We start from the raw sequence: 19,447 nt of genomic DNA on the forward strand, positions 1-19,447 counted from the left end.
CGTTGTTATTGGTTTGCACAGTCTGTAGAACCAAAATTCTCGTAGAAGCTGAAAGGGCTTGCAGTGTTAGGTGAGTGAAAGTGGATTTTTTTTTCAAATGTCTTATGTCAAATGTATCGTTTCTGTTCTTTTTCAATTTCACAAAATTCCTTCAAATTGAGGATGAGAGTCTATGATACTGTCTTTCATCCACTATGGAGAGAAAAGTGGCTTTCAGAAAGATTAAATCTTGTGGTGTATAACAATTTTTTGGAAAGCATAACTATGTTTAATAATATATAGAAATATTAAACCTATGATTTAAAATGCAATAGTACTGTATTTTAATAATTTAAAGTATAAAGCTTTGCGTTGACCTTTAAGTCTGAATTCCTTTGTTTTCTCTAGATGTTTAGATTTGTAATAAGATTTTTGTTTTAAAACGGTAGTATCTATTTTTGCAATTTTAGATGTTTTACCTGTTACCTATGCTTACTTTGATGCATTTTGCTATATATAAAGCTATTTTGTATTTCAAATGAAATAAATATAACAATTCCTGTGGGCCTGAAGGAATTGCCACATAAGATTCAAATAAATGGGAAATAGAAAATCAAGCATTATTTCAAATAATGTATTAGAAATTGTCTTTATACAGGTAAATGGTTGCAGTTTTGAGACAAGAACAGCTGTACTTACAGACTTAATCAGGGTACAGTATTGCAAATTGAATTGTAATACTAATGGAGAATACTAAAAACCTCAATTTGTTTTGAACAAAAACTGTGTTGCTGACTAATACTTTATTTTGCATGCTGTGCTTTGCATCTGCATTGTTTGCTATATTAATATAGTATATCATTCAACTTGAAATGCAAGCCAATTTACTCCATCTATTAAGGCTAAGATTATAAAGCAGAATTGCTTTATGTCATTGCTTTTGAGGTGTGAATTATATTAACAAAGGAGGTTACTATGGCAATAAGATCTTTGATGCTGTATTGTATGTTAATGTTCTAAGGTGGCATTTGGTACAGAATTTAATATTTGACTTTACTTACTGTGATAAAAGATAAAAAATGGTGTGTAAAGGAACTTGGATTGATTTAGGAAGAAGAATTTGGAGTTGGAGAGATTCGTTCAGAGCATGGAATGCAGCACTCTCACACGCAGCTAACGGTGATGGAGAATGAATTGACTGGGAAACAACAAGAGATGGAAGAACTAAGCAGAGAGATAGAAGAAATGAGGGCAGCGTATGGTACAGAAGGATTGCAACAGGTATAATTACCTTATGTTGCTTTCTACTTGCTGTTTGCTTACATGCAAAAATGCAGAGCATCAACAGAAAGAGTTCACACTTAATGGCAGCTGTTCAGAATGCAGTCAGTGTGTGATGTCACATTAATTACACATAATTTCTTTCAATCATATACCATGTGCTCTATTACTTTGAATGGCATTTCTGTTGTGTGTCCTTTTTCTCTGTATTTTGTGACTAAAATGCCAGTGACTTTCTTCAAATCCGGAGTGGAAAGACAATTTTCTTCAAGAAAAGCCCTAATTCATCTGTAGTTAGGCAAAGACTGTATGTCTTTGATGCCTTCCTGTTCCTCCAAGATCAAAAAAACTCAGGTTTTACTCCCTAGGGAATAATATAATTGAACCAAAATGTATTTGTTTGTCAGACTTCACAGCCTGAAATACAAAAACAACTGTGTCAGAATGTTTTAATTAAAAACATCTAATAATTTGGGTTTACAGAGAAGATTTTCTTATTTTAAAAATACCATTGAAGTATAAAGTTAGTTTATAAAGTAAGGAATATTCTTCCAATTTGAGCCAGTGGTACAACCCACTCAAGTCAATGATTTGTAGTGCTTCATGTCTTATTTGTCTCTCTCTTTTAATTTGGATTCAAGTTATGTCACTGTTTTCCTATTTTTTTGCAAAGTACTAGAGAATGAAAAAAACAAAACAAAGTTCTAATATTCAGTTATTTTCACCGTTATTATTGCACAGTTATAATTTTTTTCTGCTTGCATTTGTATCAGAACTGTGAAAATAGATGTGTTTTCCACAATATCACCAGTTAAGTGGGTTTTATCCGGTGTTGAATTTTAATTACTGTTTCTTGTATCTGTTGTGCTAAACATAATAGTCATAATTATAGCATAATAAAGAAAATAAGCATAATTTTAGTTTCTTAAAGTTGTAACTACTGTTAGTTTTTTCTGAAAGAGCTGAAAGTAAAAATGTTTGCGTTTTTTAAATGGCTATAATTGCAATTTTTAAACTAAAAGTACATTAAAATCTGGGGCTTTGGGCTGTGGTACAATAATTTTTTAATAGTTGCAGCATATTTTTGTATGATAGTGGTACAGTGCATAATATTTCAGTCGAGAAGTGCATGTGGTTTATTTTTCAGAAGAAACAAAAGGAATTGTAAAAGGGGATTGGGAAAGATAATTGTGTGCTTTAGTTCTACCTGTTGTGTCAAGAACAGAAATGGAATTTAGAAAGTTGAAAATTATATAACATTGTGTGGAGTGGAGCTGACAAATTTTTTAATTTGGTTTCATTGAACAGATGCAAAAGCAAAGGTGTGACATACTTATGTTCCTGATCTGTGCCTAATTTTCTCTACTGTAACAAACATCTATTATTTCCACAAGGCCCGTGCTTTTAAAGTAGGAGTTCACTCCAGTGTTCTGAAAAGAACTTTAAAATAATTTCCTCAAATTCTTTGCCTAGTTTCGCTAGGCAGAGACTTTTTGGTTGGGACTTTTGGTTTTTATGTCCCTGTCCTCTAAATCAATAAACTTTATCTGGAAGTATTTTACTGTTAGCATCCAAGACTCATCACATAACTCAGTGAAGATTTTGCAGGGGAAGACTGTAAACAAAACAGTTAGAGAGGGCAACTAACGGTTTAAGAAATTTGCAATATGTAGAGATGAGACTTCCACTAGCCTTCAAAGAGTTCAGATTAAAAAATGGACTTTAAAGTGAGTAACATGTTTATATAAATGCACACAAAAATATTACCAATTAGTATTGTAAAATTTCTGACTGCTTGAGTGTAATCCTAGAAAAAAATAAAACAGTTGCAAAGGATTTTTTGTACTCTTATAATTTCTTCATCATTACAAATTACAGAAGATTCTTCTATTAAATATGCTGTATCAGTTTTGCAGCTTGAACTGATGTTTTCATGTAGTTATGAATAATTCCTCTGGGTTCACAATGTAGGATATTGCATGGTATCTATTACATCCTTTTAGTACGATGAATGCAATTTATTGCACTTTCAGTGACAGAAGACTTGAATTTATTGTGGAAAAAGTGTGAGAACATGAGTAGTTGAACAAAATTGCTGAAACACTATTAGTAGATATTCTGGCTTCCTTTATGATAGTTTGTTTATGTGCTTTTTATTTTTAAAGCAAGTGATATATTTAACTAATTAACCTTCTTAAAAGTGCAGATTTTGTTATTTGTTAACTATATTTTATGGAGAGGTCATATACTGTTAGATGGGGGGAAAATTGTTTCTGAAATATTTACAAATAGAGTTTGTGAAAACATAAATGCTTTAGTACTATGACATCTTTGAAATGGAGATGACTTATTCCTACTTAACTAAAATTAGCTAGTATTACTTTGTCTGTGGCTTTTCTATGTATTAATAGTTTAAATTTTATCTTTTATAGCTGCAAGAATTTGAAGCGGCTATCAAAAAAAGAGATGACATTATCACTCAGCTCACTACTAACCTGCAGCAGGCACGGAAAGAAAAGGATGAAACTATGAGGGAGTTCTTGGAGCTTACTGAGCAAAGTCAAAAACTGCAAATTCAGTTTCAGCATGTGAGTTACAGAGCTACCAATATTTATTTGGGTTTGAAAATAGATGTTGCTTTGGAGACTCCATAAATAGCTACTTCCTGCAGAAGCACACAATTTTTTGTGCATTTTTGAAGAATTAGTCTCTTTGTATAGATCAACAGTCCTTTTACTGGTCCTACTGTTGTTGTTATAGTACCTGATTTATTTTACTAATTAACTATGAAATTATAAAGATTAGTCTGTTTTCTTTTCTAGTATGTGGTTATAGCTTCTGATAAGTACTGAATTATGGCAGTTATCTTGGGGAAAAACACTTGTGTAATTAGTTTTCAAAGCTTTGTGCAGAAATCTAACATTTTCCCTTTGAAATCAAGAGATCCAGCCATCAACTTACATGGGACACTATACCGTGCTGCAGTCCATCCTATATTTTTAGATAAAACCTGCCTTTTGTGGTATTATTAGAAGATAATTTAAATAACAAAGTGAAGCTTCAGAAAAACATTTCTTCTAAAAAGTGTGGGGATTGAGGTGCTATAAACACTCAGACTACAGCTTACAGTGTTGCAGTTGAATATTGTAGTATTCTGTGCTGTTTGAGCACATTATTATAGCTTATTTTCAGATTCAAGCAGGCTATATTCTGAAGCCTGAGCTTTTACTATTCAAACTCTGATTTTGGGCTCAGTAGTTGCAACTAGTTGATTTTACTACTTAGTAATGTTTCTGAGACACTGCTCTCCTATGTTAGCTTACCATTAATATTTAATTAGTATTAAATATCTTTCTATTGGCTAGCCATCCCAAACGATTAAGGATATTTCAGTTCCTCCAAAATAACTTAGAAATTTGTGCAATAATCTTTGGGCTTGCAATATGGAAGAAGAAAGTAAAGATCACTCTTTCTGTATGTAGTGCAAGCTGGTTTTGAAAAATGTGATGTATTTTAGGTTTTATTCTTTATCATTCAAGTTGCAGGCAAGTGAAGCCCTAAGGAACAGCAGCCATAGTTGCACAGCTGCTGATTTATTGCAAGCCAAGCAACAGATACTTTCACATCAGCAACAGCTAGAAGAACAAGAATGTCTGCTAAAGAATTATCAAAAAAAGAATGAAGAATTTGAAGAACAGATAACACGTCTTCAAGAGAAAATCACAAGATACGAAATGGTATGTTCCTTACTACACAGATCTCTTTTCCTAAACTCTTTTCAGGATTTTGTAGTTCCTTTGAAATATAAGGACCAAAGCACAGATAATGAGTGGGTTGTGTAAAATGCATATGAAGATTTTAGGACTGTTTCTGTTAATTAACTCATAATATGTGTATAATTTAAAACTGAAAATTTTATGTCAATTTTGTGTATTATGTTTTTAAAAGTTGCAGAAATATGTACAGCAAAATATGAAACTATACTGTGTGTTAGAATGCCTTCATTGAATGACATTATTCTAGAAAAAAAATTTAAATTACTTGTTTGAACAATCTTTTCTGTCTTAAGGAAAGAGGAAATTTTTTTCTTCATGTACTTTTTTTAATTATCCTTCATGAAAAACATTTTAAAAGCACCTAAAAAATTAAATGTCGTTAGAAGTGATAAGAGAGGGTGGGGGAGGCAGGGAGGAGTGGGGAGGAGAAGGGAAATGATGATGAAGATGAGGTAGGGATTCTCAGTTATTCCAAGGGTACAGAAAACCTCCAGATGAGGTCAAAAAGTAATATATATTTATTTTTTATCAGTTAGCATTCTAAAAAAGGCTAAATAGCCAAGTCTGTAAATGTTCTTATGTGTTCATATAATTAGCTAAAAATAAGAACATGGTTTTGCTTATTTTTTAAAGGAAAAACAGAAAAACGAGGGAGAAGATTTGAGTAAAATACAGGAAAAAGAAGCATTAGTTGAAGAGCTGGAAGCAAAACTTGGGGAAGAAGAAAAAAATTCACTTCATCTTATGGAAAAATTATCAGATGTCAGCAAATTACTTGAAGAATCAAAAGAAGAGATTTCACTAAAGAACCAGCAGATAACTAATATGAGACTTGAACTTACCACCTACAAACAGAAAGAAAGACAATGTTCTGATGAAATAAAGCAATTAATGGGAACTGTGGAAGAATTGCAGAAACGATGTTATAAAGACAGCCAGTCTGAAGCTGACATTGTGCAAAGAATGGAACTAGAAACACAAAGGAGACTGGCACAACTTCAGGCTGAATTAGATGAAATGCACGGCCAGCAGATTGTACAAATGAAGCAAGAATTAATTAAGCAACATACGGTGGAAATAGAGCAGCGTCTTTTGCAACAAAAAGTAGAATTGGAGAAAACTTCAAGTCTGTCTTTGAATGAGAATGTTAATAAAGATCAAATGCATTTAATGAATATTAAAATTAATGAATTGAATGTGAAATTGCAAGATGCTGATAAGGAAAGGGAAAAAATAAAGCAAGAATTGTCACAACAGATGGAATTAATTTCAGCAGAGAAGTCTCTTCAGCAAACTAGAATTGAAGATCTTCTCCAAGAACTGAATTTTTCAAGAGAGCAGGTTCAAAGAGCCAAGCAAACTATAGTGGATATGGAATGTAGACTAAATGAAACTGAAAAATACCAGTTTGTGATTGAAGATTTAAAAACTCAGCTGGCTTCTGCATCGGAATTTAGGAAGGATTTGGAATTAAAACATGAGGCTGAAGTCACAAATTACAAAATAAAACTGGAAATGCTAGAAAGGGAGAAGGATGCAGTTTTGGACAGAATGGCAGAATCTCAAGAAGCAGAATTAGAGAGACTGAGAACAAAACTTCTGTTTAGTCATGAAGAGGAACTTTCCAGACTTAAAGAAGACTTAAAAAATGAGCACATGGTAAACATGGAAAGCCTTAAACATAACTTGAATATGCACCATAAACAGCAGTTAGATGAGGTACAAAATGAAATGAGTCAAAAGATAGAAGCCATGCAATATGAAAAGGACAACTTAATCACAAAGCAAAATCAGTTGATATTAGAGATTACGAACCTGAAAGATTTACAGCAGTCTATTGTAAATTCTAAATCTGAAGAAATGACACTTCAAATACATGAACTGCAGAAGGAGATTGAAGTGCTTAGGCAAGAGGAAAAAGAGAAGGGTACCCTTGAACAAGAAATTCAAGAGCTGCAGCTTAAAACTGAATTGATGCAGGAACAAATGAGGGAGAGAGAGGATAGCCTTCAAAAAAAATGTTCAGAACTAGAAACCCAAAATAGTGTTCTTAAGGGGAAAAATGAAACTCTGGAAGAGAAATTAAAAAGTATGTTGGTAAACTCTGAAGAAAACGTAATTTGTAACAGTAGTGTTAACTCTGAGACAGAAGTTTTGGACTTGCAAAAAAGAATAGAGAAGCTGATTACTGAAAAAGAGCAACTTAAAAACCAAAACAGTCAACTCCAAGAGGACAGTGAAAGGCAAAAGAGTGCCTTTTCATTTACTGAGAAAAAACTTGAAGCTAATTATAAAGAGCTGCAGAAACAATGTGCAACTCTTCTGAAGGCAAAAACGGAATTAGAAGAGAATAAGATGAAGCAGGAAGCTGAATATAAAAGCAAACTCAAAACTTTGAATGAAAAACTTCACCATTTACAAAGTAATAGACCAGGTTTATTTAAAACTAAAACTTGTGGTTTTGAAGGAAGTAAAGAAATCAAGGTGTCCAGGGCAGACACATTTGAGGCTGGAGAAGTTGTTGAGAAAGATGCAACAGAACTAATGGAAAAGCTTGAGGTGACTCAGCGTGAGAAACTGGAATTGTCCCTGAGACTTTCTGATCTCTCTGAACAATTAAAGTCAAGGGATAGTGAAATTTGTCATTTAAATGAAAAAATCAAATCCTTAAAAGATGAGAAAGAACAAATTCTAGCAAAGTGTAAAGAACTAGAAGTCATAAATAGCCGTGCTCAGAAAGGAAATAGTAGTAGTAATGACTCTAAGACAAAATACTCTAAAGGAAAATCTCTGAAGACTGCTACTACAGCATCTGAAAGTAGAAATAAACCCCCTGGTCCGAGGAGTAAAACTGATGAAGGAATAAATGTAAGGGGAAATCTAGCTTTGGGTAAAGATAGGAGTCATGAGGTAACAAAAAGAAAGGAGGTCCAACAACTGCTGAAACCAGAACAGCAGTCTCTTGTAGAACATTTACATGGGATGCCAGACAGGCTGACAGATGAAGCATCATTAGTAGCCGTTGCACAAAGTGAAAATAATAATCTTCAGCAGCAAGTGGATGCCTTAAAATCAGAACAGGTATGTTACATAAGACAGTATAGAAAATAATTTGCCTATGAGAATTTGTAGGAGCTTGCACTTGGAAATTTGCATTGTATTTTTCCTGTTAGCTGCTTTGAAGTACAGGTGTGTGTCGTGTGTGTGTGCATGTCACTGTGGCCAGTGGTTGAAAGGGGTTACATGAATGAATGCAATTGTAATTCTGGTCAATGTGTATGAGGATGGTATTTTTCAATGAAAGAAACACTCTTTCTCTTAGATTTAATTAACAACAACAAAAAAAGGTAAGAAGATGAGTAGAGCACTTCATATTTTGGTGTAGTGTTTCACTTACATGAGGGGAAAACTTATTCAGGAGGTAAGTTTTTATTCTGTGAATAGCTTTTCAGTTCTCTAAGTGCTCATTCAAACAATGTAAAAAATAATGAAACTTCATCAGTCATCTCGTTCAAATTTTTGAAATATCAAACTTGTGAAATACTAATATTACATTATCAAAATTTTTGTGTATATGTGGTTATCACTTCTTAAGAAACGTATCTGGAAGTGAGCATGAGAAATAATGCAAATCGTGTGATTCTAACCAGTCTCTAAGTTTTGCTGGAGCAATTTTGCTTGTATTCTTTGGTATTGTAAACGAACTGCAGGCAATATAAAAAGGATTGTTATTTTGTTAAAACTCAATTTTCCAAATAATGCATGTTTAAATTTACCCTAATGCATACCGTATGTGCAGCATTCCATTCAACACATTATTAATCACAGAAATTTGCAAAGATGGGACTTTCTGTTTTCTTGTTTCTCACTTTTTGTAAAATGTGTCTTTTTATTCAAAGACTGATTTACAGCTACAAATGGAAGCACAGCGGATTTGCCTATCCCTGGTTTATTCAGCTCATGTAGACCAGGTTCGTGAATACTTGAAAGCAGAAAAAGAAAGTGCACTTTGCAGTCTTAAAGAGGAACTTGTTCACAGTCATCTACAAGAGGTGAATGATCTTAAAAAAATGCATGAGCTGGAGCTCCAGACCTTGAAAGTTCAGCAAACAGGTAACTTGACCAAATTTTTGAGTGAAGATCTTCATATGAAAAACAATATCTTAAAAAAACCCGACAAAACAAACAAGCACAAGAGTTTGTGTGTGTAGCTGTCCAATAAATTGTTTTTATAGAACACTTTGAAGTGGTTTTGTACCAAATTGTTTACCCATTGCCTGTAGTCTATTACTCAGGGAACTTTTAAAAAACAGTATATAAAAAAAATAGGGAATAAAAAGTATTACAGGTCATTGTTTTCTATTTCTATTAGCTCCATTAATTCTAAAGGACTATATAATAGATTGATCTGTAAGGTGAAATAATGAGTAAATACATCAACAAAATATTTTTGGACTTGTTCTGTTCTCTGTTCTTTGAATTCCTGTATTGACTCCCTGCCCATGTTAAGTAAACTTTACTACAACTTTTTGCCTCAGTGAGCTTTTACGTTATCATGATGGTTTTCTATCTTTGCTTTTACTGTCATCCCATGATTTGCTCTTGGGTAAATTTTTGGCATTGAGTTCTTTACCCTCTAATATGTTTCTGTGGTTGTATCTTTCTAGAGGCCACTAACACACAAAGCCATTTCTTATCTCTTGCTACTCTTGAACATGCAGCTCAACCATAATAATTGAATCTATCCATGTCTTGGAACAAGAAACAGGGGAACAAAAACTATGCCTTGCTAAAAACTGAAAAGGCAGTCTCACTGTGCAGGAAATAAGCCTTTGAAAAGTTGGTTTGCATCTAGTGTTTAAAAATAATGTGAATAATTTGTATTCATAGATGATGACATGAAATCTACACAAAGACTTATAGAAAAACTCAATGAAGCTGTAACTGAGGAATGTTCCAGGCTTGCTCAGGTAAGAATTAACAAAAAGCCTTTTTTTAAAATGAAAATTTTGGAAACAAAAAATTATGTGTACAGAGAATCCTCATATTTTTCTACATTATCTTTACAGGTTTTCTTTGCAGCTTTTCTCTTTGCATTGATCTGAAAATAGAGACTGCTAAACCTGAGCTTCCAAAATAGCAGTGCAAGGGGTTTTTGTTTGGTTTTTTTTTTTCCCTAAACTTGCTACGTGGGAATGTGTCTCCAGGTGCTGGGGTTTTCCGAGAAACCATCAGGAGGTTTTTTTCTCCTTTTGTGTAGCCTTTCTATCACCTTCCACTGCAGCATATCTTTCAAAGACTTAAAACTGTCTCAGAATCTAGGAAAATTGTTGTCTATATTGTTTTCAGTAACTAAATATTATAGTCAACAACTGAAGCATATTTTTAGTCTCTATTCTAGTACCTATCACCAATAATACTTCTTTGCCATTTTTTTTTTGTAGAGTCTAAGAAATCAGTGGCCCTTTCAGGTACTTTTTGACCAGGAATCAAGTTACTTATTAAACTTATTTCTAGATAAATTAAGCTACTTTCATCATTCATTATAAGCCATGGTTTTCCATTCTAAAATACTTCAAATGGATGAGGTCTGTGGTTTGGGTGTTTTTTTCCTTCTTTGCTGGACTTTTTTCAGCACTTTTTCAGGAAAGTGAATAGCAGAACTTTTTTACTTGAGATCCAACATAGGAGAGATTAAGCAGGACTCCCGATAGCTAACAGAAAGTGGCAGCTGAATGAGAGTTTTCAGCATTAGTTGTTTCACAGCTGTGAAAAAGGCTGCTGATCTGTGTGATTCCATGTTAAGCTTCTGGAGAAATTATGATTTTATTTTTGTAAATTGAATTTGGTGTCTGTTGAGTCTGAAGTCTTAAAAATAAAGCACTGTGTGCTCTGAGCAAACTGTTTCTTTTCAAGTGTCATTTATCTTCAGAAATCATATGACCGTCTTCTGTTTGCCTGCCCATTGTGAATATGGCAACTGTTTTGTTGACCATATAGCACCAACAAATATGAGGCATTCTGTTCATGACTTGGTTTTCTTATGCCATACCCTTTTATCCAATTTGTTCAGCACTTAAAGAGCAAGAGGAGCTGTAATCTCTAAAAAGATACAAATTTCTGCCATAGGGGAATCCTTCTTCCAAGTAAAATTGCAGCTTATGAGAATGCAACATCTACAATGTAAATTTGCTTTCCACATTAATAAAGGAGGCCTTTCTTTGCAAGATTTCAATACTTGGCAGTTCCAAATTAAATAATGATTTGAAAATGTGTGCATTTATGTTTTAGCTGAAAAGTCTTTTCATATCTGTTCCTTTTTTCAGAAGCTTTAAAGATTGTCTGGGTTCTTACAATTCAACAGAACATCTAAGCCATCATTTTCACTGCAGTTAATACTCACAAGATACTACTTTCCTCCCACTATTTTTCTTACTTTCTTTGTGAATTGTGATTGATAAATTAATAAAAAATTCTTTACTTTTTGCTTTGTTTAATTTGTTGTACAGGTTTTGTGTGGCAATCAGAATGAACATTCTTCAGTTGCTGTAGAAGTTGATGATAAGGACCAGGAAATTTGCAGTAAACCTGCTGTTGTGAAAGAAAAACTGAGTGTAGAATTACCAATACACAGAGATCAAGCTCAAGGTAATGACATTGTACTATCATGCTGGTTAAAAGTACTGATTTCAAGTACTTCAATCTGGCAAATTTTCCATTAGTTGTTCACATGCTAATTTGTCTGCTTACATAGGTGCTTTATAGATTTCGTTATTATTCTGAAATGCTCTTATTTTTTATTATGAATATTTTCTTATGCTGTTTTCATTATATTGGAAATTGGTATTAAAAGGTGTTTGTTTGGGGTTTTTCTCCTCCTCCTTTTGTAGAAGAAGCTAGCAGCTGTATAAAAAAATACATATATTACAAAACATAAGGAAGGGCCTTCACCTGTTTCAATAATGTAGTGTTTATCAGACAGTTCTTCAGGGGAGAACTTGTGAACAAATCATCTGTATTAAAATTTATGGTAAAATGTTTGTTTTCTTTTTTTAAAGTCCCTGGTTCTTTGTGTAATTTAACTGTGCAAGAACATATGGATGCACTTCTACACAAGATAATGGAAGAATACAGCAGGCTGAAAGCACTTCAAACACAGCTGATGAAGGATTGTAAACAGGTAAACTTTTATAGCATACGAGTACATGAGCATCTGAATTTTCTCTGCTTCATGAATTACAGAATCAGAGAATACGCTGAGTTGGAAGGGACCCCACAAGTATCATCAAGTCCAACTCCTGGCCCTGCACCCATTCCCCAGAGCCACACCCTGTGCCCAAGCATACCATCCAAATGCTTCTTGAACTCTGTCAGGCTTGGTGCTGTGACCCCTTCCCTGGGGAGCCTGTTCCAGTGCCCAGCCACACTCTGGGTGAAGAACCTCTTTCTAGTATCCAACGTAAATCTCCCCTGACACAATTTCAGGCCATTCCCTTCGGTCCTGTCATTGGTCACCACAGAGAAGAGATCAGTGCCTGCCCTTCCTCTGTCCCTTACAAGGAAGTTGTAACTGCAATGAGGTCTCCCCTCAGTCTCCTCTTCTCCAGGCTGAACAGACAAAGTGCCCTCAGCCACTTCTCATACGGCTTCCCCTCAAGGCCCTTCACCATCCTTGTTGCCCTCCTTTGGCTGCTCTTTAATAGCTTAATGTCTTTCTTATATTGCAGTGACCAAAACTGCACACAATATTCAAGGTGAGACTGCACCAATGCAGAGTAGAGTGGGACAATCACCTCCCTCAACCCTCTGGATGAGTGAGGAATATGTTTGAAATTGTCTTTATGTATCCTGACTGAGTGGCAGAGCAAGGCAATGATTTGATAAAATGGAGAAAGCTGCTGCCCGTGTCACAGAATTGTGGAATGGTTGAGGTTAGGAGGCACCTCTGGAGTTCACCTAATCCAAACCATTGCCCAAAACAGTGTCAGCTAGAGCAGGTTGTCAAGGACTGTGTCCAGCCAAATTTTGAGACTCCACAAGCCCTGTGGGCAACTGTGTCTTCTTCAGGTTATACATTCCCAGGTCTTTCAAACTCTCCTTGTAAGACAAATGCTCTGGGCCTCCCATCTCCTTTATAATTCGCTGCTGAACTCATGGCAGTATGTCCATTTCTCTCTCATACTGGGAGTGCAACTCTGGACCCAGCACTCCAGATGTTTTATGTCTCACCACTGCTGAGTGGAGAAGAAGGATCACCTTCCTCAACCTGGTGGCAAACACTCTTCCTAATGCAGCCCAAGAGGCTTCTGTTGTAATGGCACGTTAATGGTTCCTGTTTGACTTGGTGCACACCAAGGCCCCCAGGACTTTTTCTGCAAAGCTGCATTTCTACCCAGTCAATTCTCTGCACGTACTGGTGCACAGGGCTGTTCCACTCTAGGTTGAAGGACTTGGCATTTGCCTTTGTTGAACTTCATGATCTCCTCTCAGCCCATGTCTCTAGTCTATTCAGGTCTCGAAAGAGCAGAAAAACCATCTGGTTTGTCAACCACTTCTTCCAGTTTTGTACAGTCGGCAAACCTGCTGAGTGTGTACTCTTGTTCCATCACCCAGGACTTTAATGAAAAGGTTAAATAGTATCATGGTAATAGTAATAGTTCTGATATCACCTGATATCTTGTGCTCAGAAACCTCCCTCAATCACTGTAACCTTTGAAAGATAATGGAGAATGGCCTCGGGATAACATGGACCGGCTGCCTCAGCACTCCTTGGTGTACCCCATCAGGCAGCACCAAATTGTTCCATGTCCAGTTTGTTCCCTCGTCTGATCCTCCTCTACCAAGATTGTCTTCCTTGCTTCAAAATTTTACAGACATCTCAGGGGCCTAGGATCCCTAAAGACAAATATTATCAGTAAAATTGGAGTTAGGTACTTCCATGCATTAAATACAGTACACTAGCCAATTATATCTAGACATGGTTGCAGGTCACATGTACTCATGGATATATATGTACAAAAAAAATTTGTATGTGGAAACTGCATCTTTGGCCTGAGAGGAGGATATTAGTGTCTTCCTCTCCTTGGAGAGGAAGTATAGTGCTTCTGGAGTCAGAGGAATTATGACTTAACAGTTTATATCCAAAGAGAAGAGTTTGAGATTTACAGTGAACATTCTGCACGGGCTGGTTAAATAAATATAAATGTATACTTGGTCACTCAGACTATGAAATAAAACACATTGTTTTACTGGTTACACTCTTGTGCATTGGCCACCAACCTTTCTTACATGTTTATAATTGCAGTTAAAATTTTTGCATTATTGCTAGACAAATTGTTCTTAATTGCATTAACTTGATTATTTTTTAGGTCAAAGAACCATGGCTATCCTCTTCAGAAGGAAGGAAAGAAGAGGAACCTATCCATCTGGAAACAAGAAAGGAAAGTGTGAAGATTCCTTCACAGAGTCTAATGGGTAAAAAGATACATATGCTGGTTTTAATGTATATATATTCAGAGAGAGAGAAAAGACAATGACTTTGAATTTTAACTGATTTATGGCTTACTACAACTTGAAGCACATAAGAGTTTTTTTCAGATTTTGTAGTACAATAGTCTGATTTTCTTCAATCTCTAAAATATTTCAGAATTGTATTCTGTGAAACAGTTTTGGTTTAATCTTTTTCAGTGTTCCATAATTAAAGTTCTGTTACCCATATCAAATATAATTTTGCAAAATGGAAGATAAGGTTATCATTCTTTGTTATGGAAAAGTAATTGATAGGATGTCAGAAACTGGTTTTTAGTTACATTAATTATGCAGTCCATCACTGCTAAATACTTGTGAGGAAGTTAATTCAATGTCATTTCTTTCCTCCTCACCCCCCCATCAAATAACCTACATGTAGATCCTACAATTCAAGAGTACTGTTCGAAGGAGATAGGGAACCTTAAAAAACAACTTGAGGAACAGCATGCTCAAGAACTGGAACACCTCCGGTCCTATTTCCAACAGCAGCTGAAAGAAAGCGAAGAGAGGTACACTACAGAGATTGCCCATATGCAGGATAAGCTTGAGAGTGCTGAGGTGTCCTCTGACCACACAAGGTATTCATCAGGTTTTGAATGCATACATCTTTGCACTGTATACCAAACATGTTTTAAATAATCATTCCTGTAAAGCTGTGTGTTTTATTTCAAAATTTGAGAAATTCTCTATAAACACATCGCTCTTCTGTGGTTTTGTTCCTTCGGAGTTGTTAAGAGTCTTACAAAGAAATGACATAAACATTGCAAATTAAGTAGTGCAGCATTTATAGTTAATAGAGGAAGATTTGATAATTGGAATAATGTATAAATGTAATTTCATATATATGAGCTTTATAGCAGTAATTTCAAAACTTCAACTCAACAGACCACATTTAACCCTCGAAACTCCAGGCACTATACTTTACTTCTAAAGACATTTTGTGTAGACATAATTGCCTGAAATTAGTGATTTTCTAGAATGATTTGTAGCACTAAACTTTGTGGTGAAGCTTTTATCCGCTTAACACATTCTGGTTTTCACCAAGTCATGGGCCATGAAATACTGATTTTTTTAATTACTATTTCCCCTCTCTGCTTTTTCTACCTTTTTAGTGTAGCTACAGATTCAGAAAGAAAGTTAAAAGAAGTCTTCAGGAAAATAAAGTGCACGGAAAATCTTCATCAGAAAAGAACAGATAAAGCACTGGAGGTATTGTATAACTCATTTGACAGCTAATGAACATATGGTTGATAAAATTTAGCTGCTTTGGGTTCTAGGATGAAATTGAAATACGGACTGGGAATTATGAGCAATAAAACTTGCTTTATTGGTCCTGGGTTTAATTTTATTTATTTATTTATTGTAATTTATTTTATCTCTGAAACAAGACATTTAGGTGGGGCTGCTTCTTACCGAAGTGGAAGAGAGTTAGTGTTCAAATTGTGGGATTTATTCAGGAATCTTTAAAATATTGTGACTTTTCTTTAAACACTAGTTATGAAAGAAGAGCAATTTAAGTGAAGTCCTGGTACTTTTGAAGTATAGGCTGCACAGTTTAGGAGAAATTTTGAAAAGGTAATCCCAAAGAATTTAAGAGACCAAATGCAAATGGGAAATAGCCTATGCATTCCTCCCCTAGTAGTGCTGGAAACCTGGCTCAAAAATTCTGCATTTTGCAAAATAGTGATGCTGTTTTGTACTGTGATCTGTGCTTGCTGGCCTGGTTTCACTGCATTGGCGATTCAAATAGTGCTGGAAGAAGAGTTGTTGCAAACTCAAGTTTTAAAATTCATTTTGAAGCAAAAACAAGGCAAAGTCTTTTACCCAGTTCTTCTATGTTGTAGTACAAAATTATATGACTTGTATGAAAGCCCAATTGAGGAAAAAATGTCTTGTCAGATTGAAGCTTGAAATGGTGAAATAGAATCAAAAATACATGATCTAAGATTTCATGTTTTTCTTACAGCTTGGTAGGGAGATTGAAATGCGAAATGATCTGGATGTTGTTCAGTTACTAGAAAAGCAGTACCAAGAAAGATTAGAAGAAGAAGTAGCAAAGGTATTATTTTTAAGTTATTATTTTAAAATATGTTTTAAAAATACTGTCATTTTTCATTTGCCATTTCTGACAATTCGAACAGTTGCAATAGTGTATGCTGATGCTCATCAGTTCAAAAGATTTTGCACTTGACAGTTCCATAATATTTTCTGGTCATATATTGTTGTACATTTCAATATATTGTGTAAAATGCATTGTTTTTCTTTGGATCCAGTGGTTTTCTCTAAAACACAAAAAGTAAAATTAAGATTTTATAGGTAGACTATATTAATTTGTTTGTAGATTTACTTACTTTTTGACTTGCAGAAAAGTTTCCACTTTTCAGAGTGAAAAATTATTTCTACTTTTGTTATTCATGGTCTAAATAAAAATTAAAATGAACATAAATTAAAGACTGGGGAGGGGGGGGAAGGAAAACTTACTAAAAAGGTTTGTAATCAGAGCTAAGAAGAATGTTATAGCCAGCACAGGGTGATGACATTAATTTAAGGAATCCACATTTCTGGAGTAAAAGTTCCATTTCTCTTACCTGCTGCCAAGGAAACCCTTCTTTATGGGGAAACAAAGTACATGATTGGCTGTTGGGTTTTGTTAGGAGCTGTTTAAGTTCAAGAGACAAACTCACAAACAAGGAAGAGTTAGGTGTTTTCAAGTGTAACACTTCTGTATTTATTATACCATTTTTTTCCACACTTTTTGTAGCTTATGCTATAAACAACTGTATTCTAAATCTAGAAAAGAATTGCTCACATGGTTGGAAAAGGAGTTTATTTGTATTAGAAGGAGATACTTAGCAATACAGAAGTTACCAGCCTGTTGTAACTGCAACTGCAGCCAGTTAATGCCAGCAGTTTCTTTCTGGTCAAGTAAAATTCCTGTGCTGAGTATCAAGCACATGGCACTGCTTTCTTTATACAGCCAAAAATTCCATGTCAGTCAAACTTTTACAAAGGATCCTTGGTTAGAGAAAGCGTAGCACAGCTGCTCTTATGTCAGTATGCGAAGACTTTTTAAAATTGCCTAATAGGGTCTTCTTTAGAAGAACTTGATAATTCTGTGCTAAATAATCTATTGTAACTGAAAATAGCATCATAGTTTATTAAACTACCTTAAATACATCATGTCTGTGTTTTAAGATGTGACTGTTTATGAGATTGACAAGATGTCTCTGTTCTTTTACCTTTCTGTTTTCCTCTTTAAAAAAATACAATTATAGTTCACAATTTTTAGTACTTATATTTGTATTATTGGTGGTCATGAATGAGATTTCTTCAGCAACAGGAGATGTGAAACATAAACTAATATAGACTTCCCTGATTTATTCAGGTAATTGTGTCAATGAGTGTAGCATTTGCCAAACAGACCGAATTGTCAGGAATCGCTAGGCAGAAGGAAGAAGCACCAACACAGATTGTACATCAAGAGGGAATACATTTTGAAATTAAAAAGCAACATAGTGAAGAAGAAGTTGACAGCCCTCTTAGAAGAGCAACAGAAAAAGGCAGTAAGCATGAAGAAGAACTGAAATCACTTTGCAAGGAACTCAGTGAAGAGTCTGGAGAGATCAACTCACTTGGAGAACAGCTTCACTCTAATAGCAGCCCTGATTGCATACTAGGACAGACCACACATAAATCAGTGACTTCTGAAGAACTTTTTTCCCATGTGAAAAGTCTTGCAGCAGAAGAAACAACGGTAAGTGTAAAAAAAAATAAAAATATTGACAGTGCATAACACTATGTCTGGATAATCTTTCCAATGGGTATACAGTCCATTTCAGTGAGAAAATGGCAAACAAATAGATTAGGATGAAAATTCCATTTAAATATTTCTCTTTCCCTTTCAAAGGGTTGACAGCTTCAGCTCTAAATTAAATTATCTACCCTTCTTTTCTGTGTGCTATGCCTAATGAAAGGAACATGACACTGGTTACATGAAAATGGGTGATTCCATTCATGGATAAAACTACATTGCAGACAATAAGTGGTTTAAAGACTTTTTGTAAGCTAGGTTATATTCTAGTGTTTTGTACATTAAACATATTAAAAATAGTCCCTAACCAGTTCGAGTCCATTGTGACAAAGGATATCAGCTGAACACAAACATTATAAAAGTAATATATAGAGCATATATTTAGCATTTCACAAACATGGAGTGGAGGTTAGCTGGAATAAATAAAGTAAAAAGCAGTCATAAAAAGCTTAAGTTATTGGAAAAAACTTGTCTTTTAAATGGAGAATAATTCTAAGCCTGAGCCTTCCAAGAAGCAGGCAACACAGTAACGCTTCCACGATAATTACTTCTATTTGCGAAAGTATTTTCTAAAATTTTTTTGAATATTTACTAGAAATGGTTGTTGAACATAAAATGCTAAAATAGCTCCAATATTTCAGCGCTACGTTGAGATGACAGCATCAGACACAGAAACATCCAGTCAGCTGTTGTTATATGAGGAGCGTTTGGAAGACATGCGACAGGAGCTGGTGCGGCAATATCAGGAACATCAACAGGCAACAGAATTATTGAGACAGGGGCACATGCAGCAAATGGAACGTCAGAAAGAAAATCAAGATCAACTCTTAGCAGAGCTTGAGAATCTTAAAGTGCAATTAGCTGAGGTAATGTGCAGTTTGACTCAGTGAGTTAACGTGTTAACAAAGGGACATCACCAGGCAGATTTATATTTATTTGTACTTTTAAATCTGTAGGGAGAGAGATATTGAGAGAAATGCACATATTTACGATGTGCATGCATACACACCTGTGTGCACACACGTATCTGTTTGCATGTGTGTGTATATGGACACAGATATGCATGTATTTA

At 34.8% G+C, this 19,447-nt stretch overlaps 1 protein-coding gene across 8 annotated transcripts in view; it reads left to right on the forward strand.

Annotated features, from left to right (window-relative positions):
* The window catches only part of AKAP9 (A-kinase anchoring protein 9), a 113,712-nt gene that overhangs the window by 40,455 nt on the left and 53,810 nt on the right, over window positions 1-19,447 (forward strand). For 6 of the 8 annotated variants that reach the window (XM_027749133.2, XM_027749136.2, XM_027749134.2 and 3 more), the window contains 15 exons: window positions 638-691; window positions 1,090-1,260; window positions 3,693-3,848; window positions 4,800-4,997; window positions 5,670-8,117; window positions 8,936-9,149; window positions 9,927-10,006; window positions 11,546-11,684; window positions 12,095-12,216; window positions 14,405-14,510; window positions 14,944-15,142; window positions 15,677-15,773; window positions 16,531-16,623; window positions 17,950-18,318; window positions 19,017-19,241. In XM_027749133.2, coding sequence (XP_027604934.2) covers window positions 638-691; window positions 1,090-1,260; window positions 3,693-3,848; window positions 4,800-4,997; window positions 5,670-8,117; window positions 8,936-9,149; window positions 9,927-10,006; window positions 11,546-11,684; window positions 12,095-12,216; window positions 14,405-14,510; window positions 14,944-15,142; window positions 15,677-15,773; window positions 16,531-16,623; window positions 17,950-18,318; window positions 19,017-19,241 — 4,671 coding nt within the window. The remainder of the gene's footprint in view (window positions 1-637; window positions 692-1,089; window positions 1,261-3,692; window positions 3,849-4,799; window positions 4,998-5,669; window positions 8,118-8,935; window positions 9,150-9,926; window positions 10,007-11,545; window positions 11,685-12,094; window positions 12,217-14,404; window positions 14,511-14,943; window positions 15,143-15,676; window positions 15,774-16,530; window positions 16,624-17,949; window positions 18,319-19,016; window positions 19,242-19,447) is intronic. The other 2 variants (XM_027749138.2, XM_027749139.2) reach the window with 2 other exon arrangements.

The sequence above is a fragment of the Pipra filicauda genome, unplaced genomic scaffold (genome assembly GCF_003945595.2).
Source record: "Pipra filicauda isolate LSUMZ 115617 unplaced genomic scaffold, ASM394559v2 scaffold105_size2325265_pilon, whole genome shotgun sequence".
Taxonomy (NCBI): Eukaryota; Metazoa; Chordata; class Aves; order Passeriformes; family Pipridae; genus Pipra; species Pipra filicauda.